Source organism: Perognathus longimembris, chromosome 28 (genome assembly GCF_023159225.1).
Source record: "Perognathus longimembris pacificus isolate PPM17 chromosome 28, ASM2315922v1, whole genome shotgun sequence".
NCBI lineage: Eukaryota > Metazoa > Chordata > Mammalia > Rodentia > Heteromyidae > Perognathus > Perognathus longimembris.
Window position 1 is genome coordinate 31,809,188 of NC_063188.1, and position 11,693 is coordinate 31,820,880.

At 44.8% G+C, this 11,693-nt stretch overlaps 1 protein-coding gene across 1 annotated transcript; it reads right to left on the minus strand.

Annotated features, from left to right (window-relative positions):
- Positions 1–4,263: 4,263 nt before the first annotated feature.
- Positions 4,264–9,129, minus strand: Rtl9 (retrotransposon Gag like 9). Its single transcript, XM_048335328.1, has 2 exons — positions 5,158–9,129; positions 4,264–4,380 (listed from the first exon to the last, which is right to left on the minus strand). Exons 1-2 carry the CDS (start codon positions 9,127–9,129, stop codon positions 4,264–4,266), a joined length of 4,089 nt encoding a protein of 1,362 aa, XP_048191285.1.
- Between the last annotated feature and the right edge of the window lie 2,564 nt (positions 9,130–11,693).

The window sequence follows — 11,693 nt, forward strand, 5'->3', positions numbered from 1 at the left end:
AGGAAGAAAAGGAAGGATCACTTTTATTCAGATATCCAACTTGATGAACTTGAAATGTTGACAGACACCTGGTGGTAATTTTTTTCAGTTAATTCTTACAGGACTCATTTAGCTCTGAATAAGGATATATATCATGGAACAGTTGCATGCATTGAGTACTGAGTCAGACACCATATGTTCAAATACCAGTTCAGCTGATTTTTAGCTCTGTAGCCTTAGATCAGTTAGCTTACTTCTGTGTGCCTAAAGTTATCGGTCAATAAAATAAAATTAAAGATATCTACTTATCAAGGTAGTTGTTTTTCTCACAGGAAACTCAATGAAGCATAAAACAGAAATAATGTTGTTTTACCATTCCAAAAGCAATACTTACAAAACCATGTGGTGTAAACCAAATGTACAACTCATGGGGGAGAGGGAAAAGGGAAGGGGGGAAATAACGGAGGAGGTAAAACAATTTGAACAAGAAATGTACTCGCTGTCTTACGTACGAATCTGTAACCCCTCTGTACTACACTTTGACAATAAAGAAAAAGTTTTTTAAAAATATTCCAAGGGGGAAAAAAGAAATAATGTCGTTTTAGTGTCAAAGTGACAAAGTATAGCACATGAATGATAGGAGCTTTCCTACTCTGACTGAATCCATCAAGGTTCTCAGCCAAAGCTGGCCCTCAGCCAAAGCTGCCAGAAGGGAGGTATGTTAGTCAAGACTTTTCTTCACTATAACAAAATACCTGATACAAACAACTGAAAGTGAGGATGTCTCTTTCAACTCAACACTTGGATGGTTTCAGTCCATGGTTGTTGACTCAATTGTTTTGAGGCTATGGTATGGTAGAAGGTCATGATGAAAGGAAATGTTAGAGTAGTGCTACTTACCTCATAGTGGCCAGAAAGTAGATAAACAGACAGGAAGTGGCCAAAACAAGATAGTGCCTTTAAAGACACCTCCCTCCTGGGGCTGGGCATATGGCCTAGTGGCAAGAGTGCTTGCTTTATATACATGAAGCCCTGGGTTCGATTCCTCAGCACCACATACACAGAAAACAGCCAGAAGTGGCGCTGTGGCTCAAGTGGCAGAGTGCTAAAGAAAGAAGCCAGGGACAGTGCTTAGGCCCTGAGTCCAAGGCCCAGGACTGGCCAAAAAAAAAAAGACACCTCCCTCCCCAAAGTGACCTATTTCTATCAGCTCAACCCTATCTCCTATAGTTTCCACCACTTCCCAAAATAGCACCACCAGCAGCTGTGAAGCCAGCCTTCAACTTGGGAGTCTGTGGAGAATATGTCCCATTCAAACCATAACAGGATGACAGTACTGTTTAGACCTCTAAATGATGTATAGCTGAGTGCCTCTGAATCCAAATCCCCAGTCCCAGCAAGGGACCTCCATGTTCCCACAGCCAGAGCTATACACCAGCAGCTGGAGCAGGGCCAAAGTACTATGTGGGCTGTTGGCCTTCATATAACAGGGTAGTTGTTTCAGAACATGTAAAACTCCTGGGCTCTTCTCTAATAGATTAGCAGAAATATAGACATGATTAAAGTCCTATAATACACAGGTAGGGTCAGGTATAGGTGACATCTGTGTTCTTCCTGTTTATGGGACCTTATTTTTTACCTAGGGGCCAATGTGGCTTGAAGAAATTTGAAACACCATTTTCCATCAGACAGAACTGTCTCAAGTACTTAGGTATATGATAGCCTAACTCCATGGAGCTTCTGAATAGCTCTTGAAACATTTCTAAATATAACCTTTAGGGTGGGTAGAACAGGGACTGACCTCTAATGGGTGTGATTGGTCTTCATTAGTTCCATTTATCTCTAGTGATGTTAGCTTGAAAAGGAAAAAGCAAAAGGAAGATGAATGGCTGTAGAGCAAAATAAGAAAATAATCACTAGTGTTTTCCATTATCATGACTACAATCAAATCAGTGTCATTGTTATAGCATTGTCCTTCCTGTATGTATTTTCCAGGCATGAGTTATTACTTCTGTATCTTTCTTTTGCAATAGAGAGAAAACTGAACAAAGCTTTTCTGAGATAAGAGTAATCCTAGTTGAACATGGAAGCCCATAGTCCACTTATGTTTCAACTGGGCCAGATGTGACCCAATGGACATACAGAGGAGGAAAGCTGGGTCCCTAGAGGCTGACTATCTCCTGCCTAGAATTCATATTGACCATCTTACTGTTCTCTGTTCTCTCTCTCTCTCTCTTTCTCTCTCTCTCTCTCTCTCTCTTTCTCTTTCTCTCTCAGCAACAATACTGGCAATTAAGGCAGCCATAGGCAGCCCCCAAAGCTAGATTCCTATGTACAGAACATGGGCTGCCAATTTGTCTGTCACTCTTCGCTCTTCCAGAGAATCATTTCCACTTCCTGGAATCAAATGGAGTAGCAGATTTGAGTACTCAGGGAGAGTTTGGGTTCCATGCTTATCACTGCCTTCAGCTTAGATTGAGTCACCTAGCCAAATACTCACCTGATGATTGCAGAAGAAGACTTTCCTATCCAGGCTTGCTTGCTTGAAGCTGGATCTTCAAATCTCAGCATCCAGAGTAGTTATGATTACAAGTTATATGCAGTTATATGCATCTGGCTTATCTTGATTTCTTATCTCCTCTTCACCACAATTTAAATCTATCGTACTTAGATATATTCTTGTTTACTGTTTGTCTCTTTCCTGAATTGGGATGGACTTGTTATATGAATTAGAGTTTCATCTGTTTGTACCAAACAGTGGTTGATACAGGTTAGATAACACATTAACTGAGAGGACTTAATGAATAAAATTCATGTATCACAATAAATTCTTTATTCATAAATGACCTTTATTTACTTTTATGATTACAAATGTATTACATGCTCACTGTAAAGAACCTGGAAAGTACAGAGCAGTAGAAAGAAAAATTAAAAAAAAAAACCACCCATAAACCAACCACCTGAAGGCAAACACTGCTCATATTATGTTCTAACGAACTGCCTGTTTAGAGACCAAGCCCCTTATCAAGAGTACTAGCCATGAAGCACAACAGCCAAGGGGAGTGAGGGCAATTAACAACTGAGGGGGAACCCAGAGGCCAGAGCTAGAGATTCCACACTGTAAGACAAGAGCCATAAACAACAGATCAAGAGGTTTGAAGTTAACAACACAAGAACAAGTTGTGTTACTATAATACTGTAGTGAGACGGTGCTTGTACCTACACTATCTCTGTAATCTTATCTGAGTATATTGGAAACAGTGTATACTGGTATTAGAAGTAGGAAATTGAAAGGGAATACCAAAATTAAGAGACACAGAGTAAAAAAAAAGACAAACAACTACAAAAGCAATACTTGCAAAACTGTTTGGTGTAAGTGAACTGAACACCTCAGTGGGGGAAAGGGAAAGGGGGAGGAGGGAGAGGGGTATGAGGGACAAGGTAACAAACAGTACAAGAAATGTATCCAATGCCTAATGTATGAAACTGTAACCTCTCTGTACATCAGTTTTATAATAAAAATTTGAAAAAAAAGAACACATTCACACTGAATTTTGACATTCACATAGGTAACTTGATATGTGTTGATTTCCAATTACTTTGCTGTGTTATTCAGCTCCTCTGAAAATTAAAAGTTATTTCTTTGCACTTGCAAAAAAAAGTTTAGACCAGTACCTGTCACATGGCACATTATCAATAACTGTTAGCCATTACTATCACTATTATTAATATTATGGGTCAACACAAATGATGCAGGATGGAGACAATAAACAGGGCAAGGGCCCTATACACCCATTTTAGGTACTATGAGCTGTGACTTCTAAGGGTAAATCTACTGGCTGAAAAGGGTGATATAAGAGCAGGTATCTCTCTCTAATAGGCTCCCCTGCCAGGTGGAACAGGACCAGGGTTTCCTCAAGTTTGCCGGATGACACATGGCAAGACACTCTTAGGTGTTTTTGAGGTAGGATATGATTTCCTGCCTAGACTTCTCCCTGGACCAAGAAGTAGCACTGGCCTTGGTGGTGATGGGAGTTCAGAACCTCATACACCATATACTCTTGTAGTCCACACTTGGGTTGTCAGGACAGGTCACAGGCATGTGGGTGAAAAAGAAGGTGAAGGCAGTGAAGTAGGAGATAAGGTGGGATATGCCTGAAGGAGGAGGCTAAAGGGTGAAGGCAACAAGGCTTCTGATGTAGTTGAGTGGAATGGGTCCAGGAACCAGTCCTGAAGTTAGCAGCAAAGTCAGACATCACAGGAGAAGATTCCTTCCATGGAGCACTAGTTGTTGGTGGATGGTTTCTGTTGGCTTATGCTCTGTCGAAGATGGTCATGAAGACTTTCTTGGGGGTCTCCATGCTCTTTCAGGTAGTAACAGCGTTTGGGGACATGGTGGTGCTGAGAGAGAGAAAAAAATAAAACAGCAGAAATAAGAATCCCATTTCTAGCTAGGCACCAGTGGGTCACACCTGTAATCCTAGCTACTCAGGAGGATGAGGTCTGAGGATTGATGTTCAAAGCCACCTGAGGCAGGAAAGGTTGTGAGACTCTTATACCCGATTAACACCAAAAAGCTGGAAGTGGAGCTGTGGCTCAAGTGGTAGAGCACTAACCTTTAGCAAAAATGTTCAGGGGCAGCACCCAGGTCCTGAGTTCAAACTCCGGGACTAACACACACACACACACACACACACACACACCACTTCCTAATCCTCAAGATGTTTTGCCTGGCTAAGTCTAATAAGTTAGCATTCCAGAGAATTGGGATAATTTACTTGTAAAAAGTGTGAATAAAGACTAGGCTAACCAAATTCCATAATGACCTAAGTACATAACACATGTGTTTTTAGGGGGACCCAGCCATATAAAGAAGAAACACCCTTTCCTTAGAACTGGACTTGTATAAGTAGAATAAGTAGAGTTGAGAATGAACCCAGTCAGTTCAGTTATAATCAGGCCATACTTTCTCCATCACAGCTTCTTAGTAGCTTGGATTGGACACTGCTCTTGAATATGGTTAACATACCCCCAAATGACTGTATGTCTTCCAGCTCTCTGATAAAACTCCAGCTTGAACTTTTATGGTCTGGGAGTTGGATAACTCTCTGGTGGATCCCCCATCGTTTCCTTCACATGTTTCAGCTGACAACCTCCCATGTATTTCCCCATCATTACCTCCTCAGCGTGCTGCTGAGAGCCCCGTTCACTCTCCATGGCCTCTTCATTACTCCGCTTGCAGGCTTTCGTCGGCAGAACATGGCTTGAGTTGCCCGGGGAATCCTTCTCTTCAGCCAGCTGGCACTCAGTGAAGAGAGACCTGTCTATCAGCTCCTTTAGGCTGCCAGCCACCTTCAGGAAGATCCGACCCATTTTGGTGGTAACAGCTTCTGAAAGTCCTTCCAGAAACCTGGTCCGTAGAATGGCATCCGACCAAGACAAATGTCGGGCCAGCAGCAGGAAGTCAGTGGCATACTGCCTGACTGACTTCTGGCCCTGCTTGGGATGGCAAAGAACAGCGCTGAGGACGTCAATCTCAGACAGGGAGTTGTATATGCCCTGTGATCGTCTCAGAAAAGATTTATTTTCATTTGAGAGGGGATTTCCAACCTCCATCTGCAAGATAGACCACCTCTCTGCTGCCCCAAGATGAAGAGACACTAGAAATGCCATTTTCTCTGAATCATTCAAAAAGCCCTTCATTTGCTTCTCATCATCAATCTCTACTTCCTCCTCCACAGGGCATGAGCCACGGGCTGCTTCTTGCTCTTCTAGGAGGTAACAGAGTGCTGGAGTCAACATACCAAAGGATGGTACTTCTTTTGGTGGTGGTTTCGAGGTTTCTGGGGGTGGGCCAGTCATGTGTGGTACGGACTTGGATCCAGAGGCTGTAACTTTGCCATGAGAGGTAGAGGCCTCTCCAGAGTCTGTAGCTTTGGTTTCCAGAGTGGGCATCATTCCAAAAGCTGTTTGTGAGGTTGACATTATTCCAGGGGTGGGGGCCTTCATTAGTGGCATGGACACCCCTTCAGAGGCTGCCATTGTCATTTGTGGCACAGCTATCCCTCCAGAGACTGTGGGTCTTAGTAGTGGCATAGACATCATTCCAGAAGTTGAGGCTTTCATAAGTGGTGTGGACACTGCTCCAGAAGCTGAGGCTCTTACTGGTGGCTTCACCATCCCTCCAGAAGCTGTGTATGTGGTTTGTGGCAAGGACATAGATCTAGAGGTTACAACTTGGCTTTGCAGTGTTGACATTGCTCCAGAGGGTGTGGTTTTCATTCGTGGTACAGATATCTCTCCAGAAGCCATGGCTGATATCAAAGGCATGGACACTGTTCCAGAGGTGGTGGCTCTCATGAATGGCTTGGCCATCCCTCCAGAGACACTGGCTAGCATTTGTGTGCTACACATCTGCCCAGAGGCTGGAGGTCTCATTAAGTCTGTGGACACAGATCCCTTGTCTGTGGGTCTCCTTAGTGGCATAGACATTGTTCCAGAGGCTGATGCTCTAACTGGCGGTGGGGATATCTCTCCAGAGGCTGGAGCTCGCATTCCAAGTGTGGCCATGTGTCCCAAAACTGTGGGTGTCATTTGTGATGTGGACCTTGTTCTACTGCCTGGCGTTCTCAATTGCAATCTAGGCATGCCTCCAGAACCTGCAGATCTCATTAGTGGTGAGGACATTGCTCCAGAGGCCGAAGCTTTTATCTGTGTCATGGGCATCATTCCAGAGGCTGTGGCTGTCATTTGTGGAGCTGACACAGTTCCATAGGTTGGGGCTCTTGGAGGCGTAGTTACCACTCCAGAAGCTAGGGGTTGCATTAGTGGCAGAGACCTCTCTTCAGAAGATGAAGCTCTTATGAGCAGTGTGGACATCTCTCCAGAGTCCAAAGTTCTTATTATTGATGTGGCTGCTGCTCCAGAGGCCTGAAATCTCATCTGCATATCTCCTGAGGCCATGGCTCTCATGAGGGATGTGGATAGTCCTCTAGAATCTTGGCTGCTCATTGGCTGATTAGGCATTGGCCCAGAGGCTGTATCTCTCATTAGTGTTGTAGTTGTTATACCCAGATCTGAGCCTCTGGACATATCTCCAGAGACAGTAGCTGTCATTTGTGATGTGGATATGACTCCAGAAGCTGTGGTTCTCATCATCAATGTGGACAGCCCTCCTGGGGCTGGATCTGTCATTTGTGGCATGGGCAGAGCTCCAGAAGCTGTGTCTCTCTTTAGCTGGGTAGGCATGTCTCCAGATACTACAGTTGTCATTTGGTCCATGAATGCTGTTTCAGAGGCCTTGGATGTCATCAGTGGTTTGGACAATATGGCAGAGGCTGGAGCTTTTATTTGTGGCATAGACATCACTCCCATGGCGGTGTCTCTCATTAATAGAGTGGATGGTGATCCAGACACTGTGGCTGCCATTAGTGGAGTAGATATTGCCCCAGAGGCTGAGGCTCCTTGTGGTACAGATGTCAGGCCTGAAGCTGTGGTACTCATTTGTGATGTGGACATTGTACCACAGATAGAGGCTCTGATTGGCTGTGTGGTCATGGACCCAGAGCCTGTGGCTATTGATTGTGACCCAGGCATCATTTCAGAGTCTGAGGCTGTAATTGGCTGTGTGGACATCATTCCAGAAGCTGGGGCCCTCATTCGCTGTGTGGACATTGCTCCATTGGCTGTGGCTTTTAGAAAGTCTCTACACATTGTTTGGAGGGGATTGGTCATCATTAACTGTGTGGACATCACAGTAGAGGCCGTAGTTGACATTTGCTCTGTGAACATCTCCACAGTGCTTGTGCTTGTCATTGGTGGAGTAGACACCTCCCCAGAGGCCAGGGTTCTCATTCGTGGAGTGGAGGACATTGCCCCTGAATCTAAAGCTCTCACTGGCTGTGTTGACGTCACGGCAGAGTGTATTTCTCTCATTGGTGGAGCAGACATGATTTCCGAGTCTAGATTTTGGGCTAACTGTAGGGATGTCAGTCCAGACCTTGGAGTTGCCATCAGTTGGGTGGGCATCACTGTGGAGGTTAAGGCTGTCATTAGCAGTGGGCACATTACCTCTGTATCTGGGGCTAGCTTTGGTAATGTGGGTACTTCTCCAGCACTTGGGGCAGCCAGTAGTGGTGTGGACATTGGTTCTGAACCTGAAGCTGACATCAGCAGTGAAGACATGACACCAGAGTCTGGGCCTGACATCAGTGTGGTAGATATTTCCTCTGAGTCTTGGGTGCTTGTTGGTTGGGCTGGTGTTTCTTCAGAACCGAGAGCTGACATGATCAATGAGGATATCACTTCAGAATCTGTGCCTGACATCAGAAGGGATGATATCTCTCCAGAAGCCAGAGCTGTCATTAGTACTTTGGACATTGCTTCTGTGTCCTCATCTGTAATTTGCAAGGGGGACATGGCTTCTGAGCCTGGAGCTGTCACTGGCTGTGGAGATGTCACCCCAGGGTTTAAATCAGGAATGAGGAGTGGGGATATCTCCCCAGGATCTGGGGCCAGCATTAATGGTGTGGACATTGCCTCAGAGGATGAGGTACTCATTCCAGTGGTGGACAGTGTCCCAGAAGATGGAGCTGTCATTGCCAACGGCATGATCTCTGCAGAATCTGGTGTTGCCATTAATGCTGTAGACATTGTTCCAAAGTCAGGAATTGTCATCATCCCTGGGGATATCAACCCATATTCTGAAGTGGGCAGCAATGGAGACAGTGTTCCAGAATCTGAGGCTGGCATTAGCAGTGGAGACAGTGCCCCAGAGTCTGAAGATGGCATTAGCAATGGAGACAATATTCCAGAATCTGACGTAGGCATTAGCAGTGGGGACAATGTCCCAGAGTCTGAGGCTGGCATTAGTGGTGGGGACACTGCTCCAGAGTTTGATGTTCCTATCAAAGGTGTGGACATGGTGTCAAAAGCTGGAGATGTCATCAGCTGTGTGGTTATCCCCCCAGGGTCTGAGGCTGAAGTTGAAACTATAGGCAACTGTACATGAGAATGCAGGATTTGGACCTCTGCTTTGGTCTCTGTCATTGTTCTAGGAAATGTTGTTCCTCTGTTTGAGGAGTCCACATTTTCCTCCCTTGTCATATTGTTGAATCTCAGTGAATGTAAGGGTATTGACATATCTGCCATGGCCACAGGACAACGTGGAGGAAACTCCTCAAATGATGAGATCAGAAATACTGCCCAAGTCCAAGTAGCAAGAAAATCTGTAAATGAGAAATACATTTAGAAGTCAAAAGTACTATCACAAACATTGCAAAATAGACAAATGATTAATGGTGGAGACCTGTTTTGTATATGCTAGTCCTACAAGGTTGAAAAAACTGTGTAGCAACAAGTAACTCTAAAGCTGGAGTAAATATTGCTGTAAGTATCTTTTTTTTTTTTTAAATCAAACCATCATAACCAGTTGCATAGCAGTCTCTCAGTTTAACAATGCCAACAACCTCAAATGAGGCAGGAGCACCACCTGCTGGCCGATTGTCAAAAGTGCAGGCCTCTAGGTTATGGTCCATCCCACCACAGCACTCACAAGTCAGCCAAATAGACCTCTATGGGGAAATCCTTCATGAAAGTAATCATTAGTTACTAAAGTTCACTGAATCCAAAGAGTGATGTTGTCCTTATTTTACTACTGTAATGTCTCTCACTATACTCCTCAGGAAAACTAGAGCATTTATCAGATCAATGACTCAAAATAACATTCCAAATGTGAAATCCTGCTTAACATCATCATCATTAGTAGTAATAACAAGAAGCAGCACTACTGCTACTGTTGCCTACTGCCCACTTCATTTATGTATGGCACTGTGAAGAGTTTAAACTGTCTGTAAACTCTTTGCGAGTATTATTGTACTTGGGCCTTACAACAATCAATATTATTATTTCAATTTTACCAGCTTTCTAAAATTATCTAGAGATAGGGCTAAAAAGAGGGTCGCTGTGACAGTTACAGATTGTATGTCGTTAACTCTCTTTTCCTCGGGGTCGCCTAGTTTTTAGCAGTTCTACGGTTGCATTCAGTTATTATTCACATGAAGCCCAGTCTATAGCATAAGTAAATTTCAGGTTTCTCTAATGACATGAGGTGGGTAATCCCAGAGCCCCACCTCTTCTGGCTCACCCACATAAACAGCCTCACAAGAGGCTCTTTGACACACAGCTTGGAAACCAATCCAGACATTACACAAGATTGACATGTCCCCAAAGCCTGCCTATGCCAAAAGTGGAAGACTGGTTACTTTGGGACAATGTCATGAAAGTCATCAATCTCATGACATTGTGCCTCCATAATAAAAATAATGAGAAGTATCCACAGAAATACTAGCAGCACACATTTCTTGAGCATGCACTGACTGGCGAGCATTCTGCTAGGCATTTTACCTGTATCATCTCATTTGGTCCCCAGAACAGTAGCAAGGAAAATGCCTTTTTCCTTCCTCTTACAAATGAGAAAAATGAAGACACAGATAAGCTTCATAACTTTCCTGCGTTCATGGAACTTCATAGCCCCTTACTCTCCCTTGCAATGCTATCTTCATCCTCCTTTTCCCTTACTCGGTCCCATTACCAAGGCTCTTCCCCTTCTCCAACCTGGAAAAAAACTCAACATGGGATGGAATAAAAGCAATACTGGCTTTCTGGTGACATTTTGGTTACCCTAATAATTAGTGCAATGGGAAGGTGAGTCAAATGAACAATCATAGACCTCCACCTCCCATCTTGAGAAAACTCCCTGAACAAACCACAATTTCCCATTAGGCAAAACTCAGAAAGACCTTACCTTGCCAGCGGCAGAGAGGAGGGATAGAGTGTCCTTTGCACCCTAGCTCTTTTAGTCTGGCCAATTGACTTAAACCCTGTGCCAGTTCATTTCAACAAGACCCAATACCAGCAGCTGTTCTCGGCAATCTCCCTCAGCTATCCCCTGCCACACCCCCCTCTTGCCCGCCAGCCCGCCCACCCGCCCCACTGCTCCTGACTTGCTAGTGCTTGCTCTGGCTCTCTGGTCCCAGATTCCTGCCTCTATATAGGCTTTGACATTTGCCTCTGGCCGCCTTTCACTTGTCAGTCCTCCAGAAGCTCTGCTTGAGCTCTTGGCCTATGTAACTCCACCTCTCTTTTCCCTCACCCCTGACAGTCTCATCAGTTTTTCCCCAGCCCATTATACCCGCCTCTGGGTGCAAGAGATTGATTCCATTCAAGAAATGAGACTGAAAGGGTCCTCACTGCAGAAATGACATTTATGCCCTCTACAGTTGGCCAGACACAGAGCCCTGGGAGCTGGACGCTGCAACCGGGCTGACCAGGAAGCACAGGCTGGGTGTTAGAGGTAAGGGGACCACGGCTGGAGATCCAGAGCAGCATCAACAAAGCTCACACAGGTTCAAGTTCAAGGAAAGCAGGGGGGAGGCATAGACGTTAGGCAGTGGGGGCTGAGGAAGAAGCACCTTAACAGTCCTGCAATCAGGAGAATGAGAAAAGCCAGTCTGCCTCCAATGTGAGAGATACAGAGGGCAATGTAGTCACCAGTGTCCCTGCCACACATTGTGGATTCAACAGCAAGATTTCATAGGTTTCAGGCAGCTAGCAAGAAAATGACACTAGTTTTGAGTGTAGCAGAGGAGGGTTTGTCTCATATAAATTGGGCTGAAGCCTGCTTTCTACAACTCGGTACAAGGTCAGAGCAGAAG